Source organism: Micromys minutus (genome assembly GCF_963924665.1).
Source record: "Micromys minutus genome assembly, chromosome: 3".
Taxonomy (NCBI): Eukaryota; Metazoa; Chordata; class Mammalia; order Rodentia; family Muridae; genus Micromys; species Micromys minutus.
In genome coordinates, this window is record NC_137972.1 from 6,272,983 (window position 1) to 6,294,829 (window position 21,847).

General features: G+C 40.7%; 1 protein-coding gene across 1 annotated transcript in view; it reads left to right on the forward strand.

The window, feature by feature from the left end:
* GYS2 (glycogen synthase 2) overlaps nt 1–19,529 on the forward strand; it is a gene marked incomplete at both ends in the record, with an annotated part of 42,608 nt that extends 23,079 nt beyond the window's left edge. The window contains 7 exons of the mRNA XM_080913821.1: nt 723–801; nt 2,451–2,564; nt 4,820–4,946; nt 13,683–13,778; nt 15,033–15,196; nt 16,597–16,677; nt 19,305–19,529. Of these exons, the coding sequence (XP_080769947.1) occupies nt 723–801; nt 2,451–2,564; nt 4,820–4,946; nt 13,683–13,778; nt 15,033–15,196; nt 16,597–16,677; nt 19,305–19,529 (886 nt within the window). The remainder of the gene's footprint in view (nt 1–722; nt 802–2,450; nt 2,565–4,819; nt 4,947–13,682; nt 13,779–15,032; nt 15,197–16,596; nt 16,678–19,304) is intronic.
* Between the last annotated feature and the right edge of the window lie 2,318 nt (nt 19,530–21,847).

Consider the following 21,847-nt stretch of genomic DNA (forward strand, 5'->3'; position numbering starts at 1 on the left):
CAGTAAGCACTTCTTGGCATCAGCAATAGTGTCTAGGTTTGGTGTCTGCAGATGTGATTGATCCCTAGGTGGTGCAGTCTTTGGATGGCCTTTCCTTTTTAACCTGCAAAGCCCGAACCCTTTGGGAGTTGAGTGACCCTCTCACAGGGGTTGCACTTCAGATATCCTGCATGTCAGATATTTACATTATGATTCATAACAGTAACAAAATCACAGTTATGACACAGTAATGAAAATAATTTATGGTTGGGGGAAACCACAGAGTGAGGAACTATATTAAAGCATCAGGGAGGTTGAGAACCACTGTGTGTACAACAGTCTACACATTGACATTTCAGGCTTCACCATTCACAGGCCACAGTTTGGACACCTTCATGCATTTTATTTTGAATATAATGAAATTTATATGAATACTACTAGCCATGGTATCTCTTATTTGACAATATCAGTATTGTCACAATAGCCTATGCACAGGAGACCATGTGTGCATGTGCACACAGATTTTTATTCAGTGGCAAACTCATTAATATGTTAGTTTAAAACCGAGTAGGCTTTTGAGTTCAAATAAATACTGACTTCATTTGGTAAAGGCATGATAAATATTTATATAGCAAATCTATGCTAACACCTTAGTAAATAATAATGGACTATGTATGCCTGACAATTAGAAAGCACTTAACTAGTTCCAGCCATTTTTATTCTTAATGCTGTTTTCATCACAGAGGAGAAATTCCCGACATGAATAGTATTTTGGATCGAGATGACTTAACCATTATGAAAAGAGCCATTTTTTCAACTCAGGTAAGACAAATCTGAAGTTCTCATCATCCCCCATGATCAATAAAATCGGCCTAGGCAATGTTGCCTTCATTCATGTAAAGAAGTGTGCTAAATCAGGAAATTCCAAATCTGAGAGTTGAAAAAGATATTCTCTTTTCATTCTAATTTGCATTTGTGGTTGTGGAACATGACATCTGGGAACCAGAGCACAAGTTGAAGGACTTATATTCTCTCTTTCACTGTGTGGGTCCCAGAGATGGAACTTAAATCAGTTTGGCAGCAAGAACCTTTAGCCACTGAGCCAGTTTACCCACCAAGAAAAAAACAATCCAATTGAATGATTTTTGTATATGCTTTCATGAGTTGTTTCTAAGGGATTCTTTTTAAAAAATCTCATACAGAGGGACCGGAGAGATGGCTCAGGGGTTAAGAGCACTGACTGCTCTTCCAGAGGTCCTGAGTTCAATTCTCAGAAACCACATGGTGGCTCACGACCATCTGTCATGGGATCTGATGCCCTCTCCTGGTGTGTGTGAAGACAGCGACAGCGTACTCACTGTCTCCTTATTTATTTATTTATTATAAAATAAATAAGTCTCCTTCTCTTTTTAGAGTTAGTTGCTTTACTTAATCTTGAATCTCAAGCTCTTTAGAATGTCCTTCAGACTTGAAAAAATAATATACAAACAGCATCATCAGTGCTATCTAGAACCATTTGGAACAAAACATTCAGAGATATTAACATTGTAGGAATGCGCGAACAATGCCACCTGAGATATTGTACTGCATCTAAGTCTGGGTACTAAGAGAGATAGCACAGTGATTTGTTATCAAAATGGCTACAGTCTAGAAAACCAAAGGAGCTGAAGATGTCATCATTGGACATTAAGAATTTTGACAGTGGTAAAATCTTGAAGCTGAAAAGAAAAATAGAAAAATATATAACTCTTTTGTGACTTAAGCTATGGATGATAGAAATTGAAAGAAAAAGAAACTCTATAAGAATGAATTTATAAGATCTTGTGTGTGTATATATATACATATACAAATATATTTATAATATATCATATATATATATTTATAATATATATTTAAAATCCCAACTCTTAGTTCATAATCCATGAATGCTGTCTGTCCTTGAATCCATTTTACAGAATTTCTTTGAACCAATGTACTCAGTTGAAAAGCTGTGTTCATTATAAGGTGACAACCTCCAAAAGCACAGAATCCATCATACAGTTGAGAAAAATACCAGAGCTCCTCAGCAGAATGGACTTGTTATTGTAATGCGTAATGTAGCATCCTAGACATGCATGGGAGTCTTCTGTTAATAATGTGGTTTGCTAGACAATTCCAATGAATCACATTCTTCTTGCATGAAGATTCCAAAGTGCCTTTGCATTCAAGATAAATCCAGAAGTAATCATGATGCCCGAGCCTTTCATACAGTCATCGCAAGGAAGAAACAAATTTCTGTTCATGATCTGCGAAAAAAGTTCTGGAACTCTTTCTCTTCCTCTGAAACACACAAAGCTTAGTCATGTTAGCCAGCATCATCTCGGAGGCTGAGTACAGACAGGGTGCATGAAATGTCAATGGCCTTTTGCAGGAATGAGTCACGCTTACTGATGCTTTTCATCACAGACACTTCCTTCCCTCTGTTCCCGCAGAGACAGTCTTTGCCTCCCGTGACCACTCACAATATGATCGATGATTCCACGGATCCCATCCTCAGCACCATTAGGCGAATTGGACTTTTCAACAATCGTGCAGACAGAGTCAAGGTAGAAATAATTGGTTTGCTATGCGCTGCTGCTTCAAAGTCATGCGGGATAGGGAGAAACAGAGGCTCAGTTGGGCAAGTGCTTGCTGAGGTCAGCCCCAGCGCTGCAGTTAATAGTGGGCTGGTATGCACTTGTAATCCAGAGCTCAGGGGAATCCAGGGAATCTCCAGAGCTTACTGGCAAGTCAGCCCAGGGTAATTCATGAGCAAAAGAGGGACCCTGCCTTAAAAAGAAACACAAAGAACCCTTTAGAAATAAGACCCAGGGTTGAGCTCTGCCCTCCACACACATGTATACACAAAGGCAGGGACATCAACACACACAGGCACCCACAAGAACACATGGTCCACACACACACACACACATCCTAACAAAAGAATCACATGGCACGTACTTTGGAGGGAGTTTATTACAAGCTCTTCATTGTCTTATCATCTTCCAGGAAAAAAAACATTAAAAGCTTCTAAAGAAAATGAATTTTGTTTCTTGTTTTAGGTAATTAGAAAACTCTTAGATATTGGATAACTCTGAGTTTTAATCTTAACATTCATTTTAATTGCACAATGCTATCAGTAGACACACACAAAAAAATTACCTAAGTTTTAATGATCAAAATGTATTCTAAAACTTACTTTAGGAAAGAAATCTGATATGTGTTACATTTTAAAATGTCATCTTGCTTTCTTTTATGCATTTTATTTTGAAATTATATCTATTCATTTAATTTATTTTGCGAGTGGGGTAGAGGATGAAAATGTGCCATGGCATGCATACAAAGGTCAGAGGACAATTTTTGGAAGCCAGTTCTCTATTGCCACCTTTGGTTTCTGGAGATCAAACTCACATCGTCAAGCTTAATGATAAGTATCTGTACCTGATAAACCACCTTGCTGTGTGTGTGTTTAATATAACAATTTATAATCGTATGGAGTGATGTTTTATTATTATTTTATGTGCATGGCTGTTTGCCTGCACACATGTGTGTGCACCACATGTATGCCTGGTACCTAAGGAGGCTGTAGAAAGTCATCAGGTATTCTAAAACTGGAACTACAGATGGTTGTGAGCTGTCATGTAGGTACTGGGACTTGAACCCAGTTCCTCCGGTAGATTCATTAGTGCTCTTATCCCCTAATCTACCTCTCCACTCCCCCTGACTGGTTTCTATGTAGGTTCTGCAGTCTTGTGCAGCTAGCCCATTGTGCATACCTCCAACTTCCTAGTCCCATGTGTACACTTTAGTAGCCTTTAATTCCAGAGCCATTTTATGGGTGTACCAACCAGGCACCACCTCCTCTCCGTCACACCCTCACTGGGACATTTGTCACAACTGACGGACCTCAGCTGGCACATTGCTATCCCTCCAGATTTATCCTTTATATTAGGATTGTCTGGGCATCACTCTAAGTGAGGACAACTTAACAGGGATGGGTAGAAATCATTTAGAGTAGCTTTTCTAAACTCCCTTGTTGCTTGGCCTATGCTCCACTACAGAGCAGTTGGTAACTCCTGATAACTCTGCTTTGTGTTTTATTTTATTTATTTTTTTCAGACTATCGTATAGTTATGATATTCTACATCATAAGCAAATACTTAGGCTTTGACATACTGGTTCATGAACAGCCGCACACCACTGCACACAGAGCTTCATGCACGGGTGACTTTTTTTGAGTCACATGTGACTTTCTGAGCAGTCATGAATACCATCTTTACAGGACACTCCGGTTGTTGCACAGACTAGAAAGCCTTGAGGAATAAAAGCAAAGTATGGTAGGAGGCAACTGCCTCTAGGTGACAGGGGACAGCAAGTTTAATCTGGATATGACTGTTTCAAAATCTCCCTCCCCTGAGCCTTGTTTCTCATGCATGGGTTACGGGTGACCCATCCCCTCTTTCCTGTCAAGTGGGGAGCAAACTGACAAATAAGACAGAGATCATCAGATGGAGAAGCAAATATAACTTTCATTGGGGAATAAGGCTGGAGAGGGCTTGGGGGTCTAGTTTAATGTGAAAGCAGAATATGTGTGTGCTAACTCTACCCTATGATCCATGATGTGGGGCTGAGGGCAATGCTAAGTGTGCCGAGCAGAGTTTGAGCTACAGAGAGGAGGGAAGAGGAGTGCAGAGCTGTTCTTTACAATTCATCTTTCCCTCTATCCCTGAATGTACAACACAGGACCCTTTAGTATTGGAATAAGCAGAGTGGAGAGGAATTTTTCTTGCTTTATTTTCTTCATCAGAACTCTTCTTTTTAGGTGATTTTACACCCAGAATTCCTGTCCTCCACCAGTCCCCTACTACCCATGGATTATGAAGAGTTTGTCCGAGGTTGTCACCTTGGGGTGTTTCCATCATACTATGAACCCTGGGGTTACACACCAGGTATGTGATATGTGTAGACTGTGGGTGAATTTTTGTTTGCTTACATGCTATTTCAAGTGTGGATATGTGATGTTAAAATTGATTGTAAATTCTTATGGCACCTTTGTTTTTGGATTGGATTGCTTCAGGGGTCAATTTAATGCTTTGCAGATTCTAACTTAAGAATAGGGATACCACCTATGTGAGTCCACCACGGAGGGATTTGCTGCCTCCTAAGTGATACCCACAGCCTGGTGGCTCACTGTGTTTCAAAGAGGAACATGGTGTTTTATGAGGATTGTATACTATTTGGCTATCCCTACAGATCTCACTAATGTGAAGTAGGAACCAGATCTAAAGCTAGTGCAAAATTTGGAAGTCCTACCATATGGTTTTCTACAACCTGTTTCAGAAAAATACATTTTAAACATTTAGATCAATTTTGTAAAACAAAAGATGGTTCTGAAAACCCCTCTATACCTTTGTCTTTCAAAAAAAGAGGAATATTAAGAGAGTGTGCATCTGGTGTTGGGTAAAACCATCCTACATCCAGAAATTCTGTCACCTCGATTTTATTTTTCCATAAAGATCATGAATTCTCCAATCCACTCTTTGTCATTTTCTCTTCTGGTCCCTAAGTGGTGTGGTTACCATTAGCAACAAGAGTGATGGGTTTGCACTTGTACTGCAGCATCTCGTTAAAAGAGAAACATGGGTTAGAGGCACAGCTTAGTGATGGACCATGTACTGATTATATACAAAGACCTCTCTCCAATCCCCAGCACCATAAAATAAACAATAAATTTAAAAAAATATATTTTGCCTGTATTCCAGAGGAAAAGAACAAGGTAATTGCTTTCTTGTGTTATCTTTGTAATAAGAGATACTCTTCCTTTTAGTATCTTAGTATCAATTTAGGCATAATTGCACTTATTTTAAAACAAAATGCTAAATAATATTATTAACTCCAGCTCAGGGGAGAGCAAAGGGCAGGTAAAGGAGAAACTATTATTAAGAGAAGAACTTTCACAACACCTATACATTTAAATCTTTCTCATGTGTATAGTTGTTTTGTCTGCATGTATGTATGCTCATAGCAATGCATGAAATGCCATCAAGTATCATGTCAGATCTTCTGGAACTGGGGCTACAGATGGTTGTGAGCCACCAGATGGATGCTGGCAACTACACTGAGGTCCTCTGAAAGAGCAGCCAGGGCTCTTCACCTCAGAAACATTGCTCCAGCCCCCTCCTCCACCCCCGGGCCTAGACTTTTATTCCCGAATGTAAGTACAGAATCTAAAATTCCCTAAGGAGAGAATATTGTAACCCTCAGAGCATGAGCAGCAGAGAGATTCTGCTGCCATTACTGTTGTCATCTCTTGTTTGACTACCATCAGATTACAACACAAGGATCCTGTTGTACTGGAATAAGCCAACTATAGAAAGTTTGCTTTGGAATTTTCCCTTTTCTTCTCTTCATTAGGATTTTCTCTTCTGTGTGATTTTGCACCCAGAATTTCTGACTTCCACTTGGGTAATCTGTCAGCAGTAGGAAATTATCAAAACGTCAACAGAGTAAATATGACTACTTCTTGAAAGTTGACATAAAAATGCATTTACCTAGTTTTTTTTTTTCTTTCTCCCCTGTAGTTCTAAAATTTGGTATTACTTCCACATTTTCTTTTCTTTTTCCTTTTCTTCTCTCATACAATACATCCTGGCCTAAGTCTCCCTGCCCTCTACTAATTCCAGTTCTCCCCATCTCTGCTTTTCCCAAATCCACTGCTTCTCCATTTCACTTTAAAATGGGGGGGGGGCGAACCTCCTAAGGATATCAGCCATAACAAGATACAATAAGACTAAGCACAAACCCTCATCAAAGGCTGGACATAGCAAATCAATAGAAGGAAAAGAGTCCTGAGAGTAGGCAAAAGAATCAGAGACAGCCTCTACTCCCACTGTTAAAAGTCCTACAAAAACTCCAAGATAAATAACCACAACATGTATGCCGAGGTCCCAGGTTAGACTTATACAGACTCCGTGAATGCTGCTCCAGTCTCTATGAGCTTCTATGAGCCCTGCTTAATTGATTCTGTGGGCTGTGTTCTCCTTGCATCCTCAGTGTTTCTGGTTCTTACAATACTTCCTTCCCCTCTTCTTTGGGGGTTCCCTGAGCTCTGTGTCTCTTCAAATCAGCTATTGGAAGAAGTGTCTTCAATGACAGTTGACTTAGACATTGATTCTATGAGTATAGTAGAATAGCATAAGGAATCGTTTAATTGTCATTTTATTTTACTTAATTACTTTTGGACAGTTGTGTTTGGTTTCTCCCGAGGTCTCTGGGCCATCCAGCTCCCTGATTCTAGCTATCTAGGCAGGGTGATGCATGGGTTTCCTCTCATAGTGTGGACCTGTTACTGACTGTTCATTCCTACAAACTCTGAGTCACCATCGCTCCAGCACATCTTGCAGGCAAGACAGGTTGTGGGTCAAAGTTTTGTGTCCTAGTCCCACTACTGGATTCCTGCTTGCTTACAGAAGATGGCCAGTTCAGGCTCCATATCCCCTATAACTAGAAGCCCTCACTAGTGTCACTTTCATAGGTTCCAGGAAGTTTCTATTGTACTAGATACTCACAATGCTCCCAAATGCAACCCATGGCTCCCTGAATTCCAGTCATCTCTTCCTTTCCTCTCCCTCCATCATTCCCTTCCTCAACCTGATCCTTCAGGTCCCCATCTCCAGATGCCCCCAGTCCATTCACATAATCCATTACATTTCAACTTCCCAGGGAGATGCATGCATTCCTGCTAGAGCCTCCCATGTTACTTGGCCTCTCTGGGTCTGTGGATTTCAGCATGATTATTCTTTAGTGGTCTTAAGGTAGGTCAATACCCAATTTTCTGAGGAACAGCCATAATGATCTCTATAGTGACTATATAAGTTTTCAGTCCTACCTGAGATGGAGGAGTGTTCTTCTGACTCTACATCCTTGACAGCAGGATCTGTCACTTGTGATTTTTATCTTAGCTATTCTGACAGGTGTAAGATGGAATCTCAAAGCAGTTTCAATTTGCTCTTTCTTGATGACTAAGGATGCTGAACATTTCTTTGTTTCTCAGCCATTTGAGATTCCTCTGTTGAGAATTCTGTTTAGATCTGTACCCCATTTTTAATTGGATTATTTGTTGATGTCTAGTTTCCTGAGTTCTTTGTGTATTATAAATATTAGCTATTTATCAGATGTGGGAAAGGTGAAAATATTTTCCATTTTGTCCTATTGACAATATCTTTTGCCTGATAAAAGACTTTTTAGTTTCACAAGTTTCCATTTATTAATTGTCGATGTTAGTGTCTGTGCTATATCACATTCTGTTCAGGAAGTCATCTCCTGTGCAAATGTGTTTGGGGCATACTTCCTTTCCTATCAGGTTCAGTATGTCTGGTTTTATGTTGAAGTCTTAGACCCACCTGGAATTGAGTTTTGTGCAGAGTGAAAAGTATGATCTGTTTGCATTCTTCTACATTTTCATATCTAGTTAGACAAGCACCATTTGTTGAAAGTATTTTTTCATTGTCTATTTCTGGCCTTATTAAAACTCAGTTGTTCATAGATGTGTGGATTTACATCTGGGACATCAGTTCAATCCCATTAATCAGTGTGTTTGTTCTTATGCCAATATTATATGATTTTTTTTATTACTACAGCTCTGATAGGACAGTTTGAAATCAGGGATGGTGATACCTCTAAGTTCTTTTATTGCTCAGGATTCTTTTAACTATCCTTTTTTGTTGTTGTTGTTTTTCCATATGAAATTGATTATTGTCCTTCTAAGGTCTGTATAGAATGGTGTTGGAATTTTGATGGGGATCATGTTCCATTGGTAGATTGCTTTTAGTAGGATGGGTGTTTTTGTTTGTTTGTTCATTTTCTGTTAATCTTACCAATCCATGAGCATGGGAGATCTTTCCATCTTCCATTATCTTCTTTAATTTCTTTCTTCAAAGACTTGAAGTTTTTTTGTCACGCAAAGCCTTTAATTTGCTTGGTTAGGGTCACTCCACAATATTTTATTCTGTGTGTGGCTATCCTGTTAATCTTCTCAAAGAACCAGTTCTTTGCTTTATTGATTCTTTGTATTCTCTCATTTCTGTTTCATTGATTCTAGTTTAATTATTTTTTGCAATTGACTTGTATTCTATTATTCTAGAGCTTTCAGGTGTGCTCTTAAGTTGTTAGTATGAGATCTCTTTAATGGTTTTATGTCTGTACTATAAAGTCTCCCTTAACACCATTTTATTGTGTCCAATTTTTGGGTCTGTTGTTCATTCACTTTCATTGAAGTATAGGAAGTCTTTCTTATTCTTGTCCTGACCTAGTAATCACTCAGTAGAGAGTTGTTCAGTTTCCATAAGTTTGCAGGCTTTCTGTTATTGTTGAAGTCCAACTTTAATCTGTGGTGGTCTAATAAGATACAACAGGTTATGGCACAGTTTTCTTGTGCTTGTTGAGACTTGATTTGTGACAAAATACATAGTCAATTTTAGAGAAAGTTCTGTGAGATGTTGAGAAAAAGGTATATTCTTTTATATTTGCATGGAATTTTTTGTAGATATCTATTAGGTCCATTCGGCTTATAATATGTTAGCTCCAGTATTTCTCTGTTTAGTTTTCGTCTGCTTGAACTGTCCATTGATGAGAGTTAGATATTAAAATCTCCCATTATCAATGTGTGAGGGCCGATGTATGATTTAAGCTGTAATAATGTTTCTTTTATAAACATAGGTGGCCTTGCATTTATGGCATAGATGTTAAGAATTGAAATGTCATCTTTGTGGTTCTTCTTTTTGATGAATAAAGTGTCTTTACTTTTCCATCTGTTTTGAATAATTTTGGTTGAAGTCTATTTTGTTTGATATTAAAATGGCTGCACCAGCTTCCTTCTTTTTTTTTTCTTTTCAGATTTTTATTGGATATTCTCTGTATTTACATTAGGTACATTTGCTTAGAAGATCTCTTTTCAGCCCTTTACTCTGAGAGCTATCTTTGTTGTTGAGGTATGTTTCTATTATGTAGATGAAGGATGGATCCTATTTTCACATCCATTCTGTTAGTCTGTTTCTTTTTTATTGGGGAATTGTGTTCATTGACATTGAGAGATATCAGTGATCAATGATTGTTAATTCCTGTTATTTTGTTTTTGTTTTTGGTGATGGTGGTGGTGGTGGTACGTGTCCCTCCTTTTGGTTTTGTCAATGTGAAATTATTTATTTCTTGTTTTTCCCCCTATGGGTGTATTTATCCTTCTTGGGTTGGAGTTTTCTTTGTAGTGTCTTCTGTAGATACATTTGACTGTATCATGGAATATATTGTTTTCTCTATCTATGGTTATTGAAAATTTTGCTGGGTATAATAATCTGGTCTGGCATCTGTGGTCTCAAAGCCTGTAGCACATCTGCCTAAGTACTTCTGGATTTTAGTGTCTCCACTGAGAAGTCAGGTGTACTTCAAACAGGTATATGTTACTTGGCCCTTATCCTTTGCATCTTTTAACATTCTGTCTTTGCTCTATATGTTTTATGTCTTGATTATTATATGTCAAGAGGACTTTCTTCTCTGGTTCAATTTATTTGGTGTTCTGTAAACTTCTTGTACCTTTATAGGCATATCTTTCTTTAGCCAGAAAATTTTCTCCTGTGGTTCTGTTGAAAACAATTTCTGGTTTTTGAGCTGAGAATCTTTTTCCCTTTTTCTGTTATTTGTAGGGTTGGTCTTTTTGTAGTGTTCCAGATTTCCTGGGCAGTTCGTGTCAGGAAATTTTTAGATTTAATGTTTTCTTTGACTGATATATCTATTTCACTTGAGAGTCTTTTTTCCACCTCTTCTATTCTGTTGGTAATGTTTGCATTTGTAGTTCCTGTTTACCTCCTGGAAAGTTTCACTTCCAGAATTCCCTCAGTTTGTGTTTTCTCTATTGCTTCTATTTCTATTTTCATGTCTTGAGCAATGTACTTATTTTCTTCAGCTGTGCTTTTCTGGCTTTCTTTAAGGAAGGGATTTACTCACTTTCTTTAATTTTTCATTTGTCTTTTCCTTGATTCCTTTAAGGGCTTTATTCATTTTTTTAAGGACCTCCTCTAGCATCTTCACAAAGTTGGTTTTAAGGGTTTTTTTCTTCTTGTGTTTCATGTGTGTTGGAATATTCATGGTTTTCTGTAGTAGTACAGCTGGACTCTGTTGGTTACATATTACACTGGCTGCTTTTGATTGTGTACATCTGAATTTAGGTTGATTATAGGTCTGGGTGTCAATTTTGTGTTTGTCTTTGTTAGTGAGGTATTTTGTTCTTTAGTCTCTGTTTCCTCTCTTGTTTTCTGGCACGTGGGGCCTGTGGTTGAACATGGGTCTTCAACTAAGTTGGGGGATGAACTTTTAGTAGCCACTGTGGTTTCTTGTCAATCAAGGAGTGTCTGCCTGAGTTGAGGACTAAAGTTATGGAGACCTGCATGGCCTCTGATTCAGTAGAGAGTCTCCACTTGAATTGGAAGCTAGAGTTGCCAGGGCTGATGTGGCCTCTGCTCCAGCAGGGAGTCTCTGATGAAGTTTGGTCCTGGTCTTCTGGCATGCATGGCCTTTGTTTGGGCGGGGGTTATCTGCTGGGCTGGGGCATAGCAATGATTGAGGATGCGGAAATATTGGTTTTGACAGAAGCAACAAAGAGGGTTAGTCCTTTTCTAACTTTTCTAAACTGATACTTGAAGCAAAACAATCTTTCCTGTGGTATGATTAACCTTCTCCTACCACATAATATCTAATTTATTTTTATTATAATATTAAATAGTGCTGTTCTAACCGTGGATAGCATTTGCTAAATCCAACCATGCTGGTTAATTTTTGTTGTCGTTGTTTTTGTCAACTTGGCACAAGCTAGTTATTTGGAAAAAGGGAACCTTGCTTGAGAAAAATACCTTTATAAGATTGGACTGTAAGCCGAGACTGTGGAAAATTTCTTGATTAATGATTAATATGGGAAGATCCAGTCCACTGTGGGTGGTACGAGGCCTGAGCAGCTGGGCCTGGGTTGTATGTGAAAGCAGCCATGGGTAGCAAACCAGTAAGCAGTATTTCTCCATGGCCTTTGCTTCAGTTCCTGCCTTTAGGTGCCTCCTGAGTGTCTGCCCTTATTCCCTTTAGGATGGATATAAGGTGAAATATACCCTTTCCTCTTCAAGTTACTTGTGGCTATGGTGTTTAGCAATCAACCTATATTAAAACAAGCTAAAAAGACACCAGTCCTATGCTTCAAGAAAGCGCCCCCCCCCCAAAAAAAATCCACTTTATTAAATTTGTTCAAGGTTTATACATTGAGCTTTCATGGTTCCCAGATTTTTACTACAAAAATGTATTAGTAATATATTTAATGAGAACAAATATATTTTTTAAAAAAAATCTCAGGGTATTTTAGGCAAAGATGAATGTATAGATACATGAAATACTCTCAGGAGTTCCAAAATTTTTGGTAGATTTAAAATAAGTCATTAATCCCCATTCACACACCTTCCGCCACTCCCCGCCCGTAAAGGTAAGAAACACTGCCGTGTAGCCAAGGAGCTGAACCGGAGGAAAGACTCACAAGCAGAGGAGAAAGAGTTGTGATCTAAGCTGCACAACACAACTCACAACATGCAACAGCTACAACGTTTATACCCATCTCCTCTCAAGAACCAAAACTATTTCCATAATCAAAGAAATATAGATTGCTTGTTCAAAATGTAGATGTTGGGTAGGGAGATGGTTCATGAGTTGAAAGGTTTGCCATGTATGCCTGAGGACCAGCGTTCAGATCCCCAGAACCCACCAAATGCCCCGAGAGAATGGCAATAAGCATGTAATTCCACCCTCAGAGTAAGTAGATAGCGGCTCTCTAGAGCAAGCTGGTCAGGTACCATATCAGCAAGTTTTGGGTTTGATGGGGAGACCATGTCTAAATGGATGAGGTTGAAGAATAATTACGGAAATTATTTTATATCAGGTGTGAGCATCTACATAAATGTGTACATACAGGTTCTCTCTCTCTCTCTCTCTCTCTCTCTCTCCCCGCCCCCCCCCCCCGTCCTTCTCCCTCTCCCTCCCAACCCCACACACAAATGAACAATGAAAATGTAGCTACCTTTGAACGAAGGGTATCTTTAAAGATAGCTGTGCAGATCTTTTGCGGGAAACAAGTTTAATCTAAGGGAAGACTTAGATCATGAATTCGCTGCATCCTCACGAGAGTAGTAGGGTGTATGTTGAGGAGCTTACACTAGCAGAGAACCTGGCTGTATCCAAAACATGCTCCACCCGCTACAGCTGAAAAGGAGAGTCACAAGCTTAGAACAGAACAAAACCAAACCAGAAAATAGCCAACTGGGCTCAGACAGCAGGGAGTAGCAGGTCCCAGCAAGAGCTCTAGGACTGGGTGTCCTGCTTCAAATCCCAGCTCTCCAGTGAACCGGGATTCTGGGAAGTGGCCAAGTGACAACCGCTCCCCCATGTTTTAATTTCCTCGCCGACCAGGGAGGGATGATGCCAGCCACACTTCACGGGGTGGTTCCGAAGATTGTCCGTGCCTTGGGTGTAGAAGAGGCTTAGCGCCATGCCTGGCAAGGAGTAAAACCCATCACACCCGGGCGGACAGGACCTTTCTCCACTCCGTGCACATGAGGATTGGGAGCAGGGCTGAAGCTCACGCTTTGTCCGTTCTCTGGCAGCTGAATGCACCGTGATGGGCATTCCCAGTGTGACCACCAACCTCTCCGGTTTCGGATGTTTTGTGCAGGAGCATGTGGCTGACCCAACTGCATACGGTGAGATTTTTTCCTTTCCCTTGTGACTTCAGGCTCTTCCCAGGGCATTCCTCTAAAGCTGTCCTGAAGTGAAACTAGAGTTTATATTTCTCGTTTAATTAAAGTAGATTCAAGTAGAGGTCGGTAGAAAAGAATGTTCTTACTATTGAATGTACTGCTCCCATGAAGAACTGCAAAAGGGTAGACCTTGAGTGAACTTTAACTTATTTCTTGATGGTAGTGATAGGTATTTTTTAAAGTCCTGGGAGCAATAACGCAGTATTGGAGTATGCATATTGGTTCACCTATAGCAGCAGTTCTTGACCTGTGTGTCCAAGAACCCTTTCAGAGGTGTTGCATCTCAGATACCCTGAGTATTTATATTATGATTCATAACAGTAGCAAAATTACAGTTATGAAGCAGCAATAGAAATAATTTTATGTTTGGGGTCACCATGGTATGAGGAACTATATTAAAGGGTCTCAGAATTAGGAAGGTTGAGAATCACTGCAAACAAAACACTTCTTTTAAAGATCCATGTGTCCAGGTAGGAAAAAAAAAAATCAGTTATTTAAGACCTTGGGGGGTTCTTGTTTCATTGTGGATCTGCTCACGTTGCCTAGCAACAAGAAAGTTAGACCAGGGTTTGTTCTCGGTGTCTTGGCTGTTGAATCTGCAGGGGGCGACTCTCACTGCTAGCTTAGGGGTTTAAAGTGGAAACCAGAGTTGGGAGGAGGGAACTGGTATTAGATTCCACCTGGTGGTTCCAGTTAGTAACAATTAATAGAGAATTGCTGACCCAGAGGGCTTGGCTTATTTATTTTTATTTTTATTTTTTTTTTAAGGTAAGATCTGTTGTGTTGGCAGAGGGTTGCTGATGGGTTTTAATAATTAGAAGATCATAGAAAACTCACTGGTTAAGAGCACTGGCTGTTCTTCCAGAGGACCTGGTTTTAACTTCCAGCACCCACAGGGCAGCTCACAACTGTCTCTAACTCCAGTTCCAGGGGACATGACACCTTCGCACAGACGTAAATGCAGGCAAAGCACCAATGCACATGAAATAAAAATAAATAATAATTTCATAAATATTATAGAAAATAAAACATCAGAAGAGGAAACTATAAAGTGAAGGTATTTTGTAGCTGAGGCAGGGGACTGACAGCAGGCTGGTCATGGTCTTGTTGGAAGCTGAGGTAATAAAGCATAGAGGAGGAGCAATGTTCCTTGGCTCCGGGGTGGAAGTTGCGCTTTGATGTGTGTGTGTTCTTCAGGTATTTACATCGTCGACAGGCGCTTCCGCTCCCCAGATGATTCCTGCAACCAGCTGACTCAGTTTCTCTACGGGTTTTGTAAACAGTCACGCCGCCAGAGAATCATCCAGAGGAACCGCACCGAGAGGCTTTCAGATCTTCTGGACTGGAGATACCTGGGCAGAGTAAGCAAGTTCCTCGGGAGCGAGGATTAGCATTGTTGAGATTGTCCTGCAGGATGAAAATCTTGCCTCTAATCTCAGCACATAAAAATCCACTCGGTGCCATAAACTGAAACTTCAGGGCTCTGACCCTGTACTTTTTAACGGAACATGACTTTTCAAGGTTATAAGTCCAAGTCTTCGTGGGTTTAGATACTCATGATATTAATTCCATCGGGATGTGGCAGAAACCTGGCCTGTGCTTAGCTTGGTGCGTAACAGGTATTCGGAAATGCTTTGTGGAGTTAAAAAGAAAGGTCAACAGCAAATGCTGTCCTTGTGTTTCCCAGATAATGCAATTGTGCTCTTCATCAACTCTGGGTGAGTGTCTACACCCCAGAGTGCTGCTGCTCCTCTGGCCTCAGTAGTCACTACCTCGTTTGAATGGAGAACAGAAGGGCCAGGGCCTCTGAGGTTCTGTTCCTCACCTGGGTCTGGGCAGGGTTAGTGTCCAGTATGTAGATGTTAAAAGATGAAAGCAGTTTCTAGTCACGTTTGTATTCAATCAAGAGCTCAGCTTGGCCAACACAGCTGATGTCCCTCAATGTTTTGCAGTATTTCTGGGCATGTATATTGACAGCCAATAACATTATAGATGGTCAGTTTCTTCGTTTACTTTCAAACGTGGAACATAGATTCCCCAACTCATATATATATAGCTTGTGTATTAGTTAGGGTTTTACTGCTGTGAACAGACACCATGACCAAGGGAACTCTTGTAAAGGACATTTAATTGGGGCTGGCTTACAGGTTCATAGATTCAGTCCATAATCATCAAGGCAGGAACATAGCGGCATCCAGGTAGGCCTGGTGCAGGCAGACCTGAGAGTTCTACATCTTCATCTGAAGGATGATAGTAGAAGACTAGGGTAAGGGGCTTTTTGATTTAAGAAAATACTCATTTACTTTATGCATATGAGTACACTGCAGCTGTCTTTAGACACACCAGAAGAGGGCATCGAATCCCATTACAGATGGTTGTGAACCACCATGTGGTTGCTGGGAATTGAACTCAGGACCTCTGTAAAAGCAGTCAGTGCTCTTAACATCTGAGCCATCTCTTCAGCCCCCTAGGGTGAGGGTCTTAAGCTCACACCAACAATGACACACCTACTCCAACAAGGTCACACCTCCTAATAGTGTCACTCCCTTGGGTAGTTTCACTACAAGTCATCATAGTTAGCTATTGGTCAATGCAATGTCTGATAGGGTAAAATATTATACAATAGCCCACAGTAAATTTTACATATCGGTTAATATTGAGATAGGTCTTTCAGGCTTAGGAACATAGAACTTTATATCCTAACTTGGTCATTGACATAGCTAATGTGATTTTGATGTGAAAACTGGCTTTCTCTTGACAGTATTACCAGCATGCCAGACACCTGGCACTGAGCAGGGCTTTTCCAGACAAATTCCACTTGGAGCCCACATCGCCACCAACGGTAAATACTTACTGTGTTGTTGCATTTTACAAAGATGACATTTCTTATTTGGCAGTTCTAACAATAAGTTTGAATCTCAAAGTATCAAAATAGGCCAGTAGTATGCCTTTGTAAGTGTTGAGTCAAAGCAGAGAATCGAGGGACATGTGTCCAGATGGCTAATTCAGACCATCAGAGAAGTACGTCTTCATTACAACTCTCCCCACCTTGATTTGGAGGCACACACTCTCTCATCTTCCTGAGTTATTCCACAACAGAGTGGGTTGATCTAACAGGAGGTAGCTCTCTCTCTAGGGAAGTCCTTCAGTTTAGAATGGCCACTTTGCAAGAGTAAAATAGAGAAAATTCAAGCTCAGAGGAGGAGTTGGACCCTGTGAGTGTTTATGTCCCATTCAGCACAGCCCACAGGAGTCCTCTGCTAACGTCCAATTGGACATCTCTATTAGTGAAACTACCCAAGTTCACACAGAGCTCCTTTAAAGATGGAACAGAAGGTGGCACACACCTTGAAGCCATGCTCAGGCTTTTCTCTTCAGCATGGTTAGACCCTGCTGGAATCCACAAGGAGATCCAGGGACTATGCGTGTTAGCCTTGCGTCCATCAGGGACAGCCTCAGCGTGAGATATTCTAAGTGTGCCTGCCCTTTTGACATTGCAATACTGTATTGTCGTGTACACTTGAGAACCGTGCAATCAAGCTGACATTTAAAAATATCAAAAAGGATATCCTACATTAAAGAAGTTTACAGTGTTCTGATCAGGGGTCTCAGGCAAGGGTCATTTGGAATAAAACAATTTTACTGGATAAGCAAGCCAACGCCTAGCTTTGATTTCCAGAAGAGACAGAGAAGAATTAGTCCCAGAGGAGGAAGGAGAGCCCTCTTCTTCCTCAGCTCATTCCAACTTCTGTGTCTACCATGTGAACACTGCTGGAGGGCTGGGTGCCTCATTTGTCTGAAGATACACTTTCGCTTCCTGGTTTGGCTCTGTTCACCCGCTTATGTTTTATTCAATTAGTATTCAGCTCTTACTTCTAAGTGCAAGTTCAGCTCCTTTTAAAGGTGCCATGATGATTTCACAGATGAATACAAAGTATTACATCATCTCCCTCTCACACACACACCAACTTCAAGGTTTCCCCTCCTCTTCCTCCTTTTTCCTTTTCCTTGCTTCTCCTCCCTCTGACCCACTAAGACCAACTGGTGCCACTTGTATTCACAAGTGAAGGAAATTAATCAGTATTTTACCATAAAAGGATGGGAGTCATTCAGCCGGCCCCTCAGTGAGGAAACTGTCATGAGCCATTCAGGTCACTGAGAAAATGACAGTCTCCTTTAACATGTGGCTTGTGGTGGATTATTCATGCTCTACTTCCTTTTCTGTTTTCAGGCAAAGTACCAGGAGCTTGAAAGGATTATGTGTGTGTGTGTGTGTGTGTGTGTGTGTGACATGATAATACTGTACATGAATGACTGAGAGAGAAGTTGACCATGGCCTTCCGAGCACACGCACTCTATGAAGCAGGGATGCTGGGGCCGAGCTATGCCTTTGGTGGCATTGTGGTTCATGACACACAGTTGACGTTCAGCATGGTTTTGCCAAGTCATCTTTTTCAAATGACTCTGAACTAGCGGGGCAGTGTCACTGAAACCACGTGGCATTTCCTCGAGAAGTAAAATGATGCAGTTGGTACAATCCCAGGGATCAGTAAGGACACCCAGCCAAGGAGATTCTCTCTGGTGGTGACTGGTGGTGGCCTATGCCCTGGAACTTTCTCAGAACATTTGATAGATGACAGAGCAGTAAAAGTGAGACAAAAGGAAGACCCTGGGGGTTGTCACAGATCTGGATCTGAGTTTCATTGTGCCATGTACATGCTGTGGCCTCCAGCAAGTCATTTGCTTTTTCTGTCTGTCTGTCTGTCTGTCTGTCTGTCTGTCTGTCTGTCTGTCTTTCCAGAGGGGAAGCAGCAAGAACAAATTTATGAGAATACTGCTCAAATATTAAACCACCCAGTTTGCATATTATTAACTACCCAATTACATACAATTATTATAAACAGTATGACACTCGATGCACTTTAGTGCTTAATCAAGGACAACGGTGAAAGTACCAGCATCAAAGTTCATGAGCACCTGAAGAATCAAAACTGACTACCTAGAGACAATTAAATTAGCATTAGCACCGTCTGCATCCCTGAAAAACAGGTCACAGGTGGCTCAGTTAACAGTGCTCGCTGCTCTCTCAGAGGACCTGAGTTCGGTTGCAGCACTCCTAGAGGAGTAATCGCCTGTTACTTCAGCCCCAGGGAATCTGATGTTCTCCTCTGGTCTCTGTAATCTACCTGTTCTCTCCCCCTCTCTCCCTCCCTCCTCCTCCTCCTTCTTCTTCTGCTCTCTCTAAATTAGCCAGGGCTGTAGGCAAAAGCAGGTGGAGCTCTGTGAGTATTGTAAGTTTCAGGACAGCCAGGGCTATATATAGAGAGACCCTGTTTCAACAAAAAAACCAAAACCAAGACAAAGAGCAAACAGAGAGAGAGAGAGAGAGAGAGAGAGAGAGAGAGAGAGAGAGAGAGAGAGAACCGAGACGTCTCTTTTTAACATGTGTGCTTCCTTTGTCTTTGGCAGACAGAGGGCTTTAAGTACCCCAGGCCCTCCTCAGTACCACCTTCTCCTTCAGTATCCCAGACTTCCAGTCCTCAGAGCAGCGATGTGGAAAGCGAAGGAGATGAGGATGAGAGATACGATGAGGAAGAGGAGGCCGAGAGGGACCGGCTAAACATCAAGTCACCATTTTTCCTGAACCACATTCCAAAGGGGAAGAAAAAACTTCATGGAGAATATAAGAACTGAATGAGTTCAAACACAGTAAGGACGTTTCTCTGAGTGTGAAATTCCTCTAAGAATCACAATGGAATACATTCCATGCCCATAGAGAATTGAAGAGATTTAATGAATGACAGTTTTGTAATTTGGAATAAAACCAACATTTTTATCTTTGGGTCTTGTTGTCCCTGTAAAGTTAGAGATGTGGAGGATTTTTAAAGGGGCAGGACATTTTAAAGATGGTTAATTTAGCTGGAGATGGTAACTCACACCTGAATTCTCGCACTCAGAAGCCTGGGGCAGGAGGATTGCCATAATTGGGAGACCAGACTAGGCTATCGAGAAGGACACTACATGAAAATATAATGATTAATGTAAATGATCAGAAAAATTTAGATACTGATATTTTACAGCATTATCATCATAACCCTTTGGTTAATATTTATGAAGCTTCTCTACTGCAAACACATCTCTTCCGATAGAGATGGAATCCTGGCTATGACTACATGACCCACATAGTTTACATAACTGAGGCTTTGTTATTTTTTATCACATGCACTAAAGCCATGAATCTCCATTTTGCTTTGCAGATGATTCAAAATTCACAACAAAGTGAGCTGGCCCGAGTCCATGTCCTGATGGACACCAACAGATATTTGCAGCGTGACATCTGAAAGCTAGATTTGTGTCCAGATTGTTGATAGTGACTTGTGACCACCAACCAGTGTCACCTTACCATCATGGGACTTTTGTTGTCTAGTTGGACATTTCAATCTGTGATCAATAATAAATTACCAAATCCAAAATGAATCAGTACGCCACTGTTTTGTAGATCTTACTTTCTTTGACAATATTCTGCTTAAAATGTTTCAGAAATCAGGATAACTCGTGAGGCAGAGCACTTGTGAAGAGCACCCACATCACTGAAAGTGATGTTAAGAACAAATGAAAGTAAAAAATGAAGAAATGCGCCCAAATGTAGAATCTATTTAAGGGGGTTGAATGATTGCACATAAGCAGATGTGTGTCAAATCCAATGAAATCTAAATTGACACAACATTAACAACAGACCCCAGATTCAGCCGTTTCTTTGCTGTGCCCCACCCACTGCAAAGTGATCACTTTGGTTGTCATATCAGATAACCTCACTCTGAACATGTTCTGTAGAAAACTCAACCTTCCTAGAGCTGAGTTGGTGATGGTAACAGTGGAAGAGGCACAATGTCACATGGTTGAAGACCAAGGGGAGGCTGGCATCCAACACCTGTTTCCTCATAGTGAAGGTGAACACAAACAATCAAACAGGCCACACAGAAGAAGGGACATCTTGCTAAAAATCTAAAAATATGATAAAATTGGAAGAATGGCCTTTGTAAGGTGTTTAGGTCATAGGGCATAATCTTCAGGAATGGTGTTAGTGACCTTAAAAAAGTGACTGTCCACCTGGGGTTAGTTGAAAGAGAGAAATGTGGGAGAGCTTGTTCAGTTCCATTAAGACTCTGGGTTCAACACCCAGTACCAAAAATAGGAAGGGAGAAAGGACAAAGAAGAAAGAAGAAAGGAAGAGAGCAAGGGAGGGTGAACAAAAGAGAGGAAAGAAAAGAGGGACAAGGGCGAGGAGAAGGAAAATAATGAGGGGGCATAAATTGAAAGAGGAGGCATGGAAAAAAGAGAAGGGGGAAGAAAAGGAGGAGAAGGAAGAGGAGGAGGAAAGGGAAGAAGAAGAGGAGAAGGTGAAGAAGGAGGAGGAGGGGAGAGGTACCTGGAAGTTCCTTTGCTTTTCTATCAATTAGAAGTGCAGCTACAGGCTAGAGAGATGGAGAGATGGCTCAGTGGTCAAGAGCACTGGCTGCTCTTCCGGAGGTCCTGAGTTCAATACCCAGCAATCACATGGTGGCTCACAACCATCTATGATGGGATGGATATATATGTGTATACGTATACATATACATACACACACACACACACACACACACACACACACACACATATATATATATATATATATATATATATATATATATAAAATTTGAAGAAGAAGAAGTAGGGGAGGAAGAAACAGAAGAAGAAGAAGAGAAGGAGGAGTAGGAAGAGGAAAAGAAGGAAAAGAAGAAGAAGAGGAGGAGGAAGAAGAAGAGAAGAAGTGCAGCCACAGAAAAGAGCTACCTGAACTCACCACTTTCCTTCTATGGCAAAGTCATGGTGAATAGAGCTGGTATTACATCTATGCAGTTATGAATTTTAGGTCTTAACAGATGTTACAGAACAGATTGAAGGAAATGTGATGAAGATGAGGGTGTTACTTGAATATGCACAGCCATTTAGATAGCTTTTTAAAAGTTATA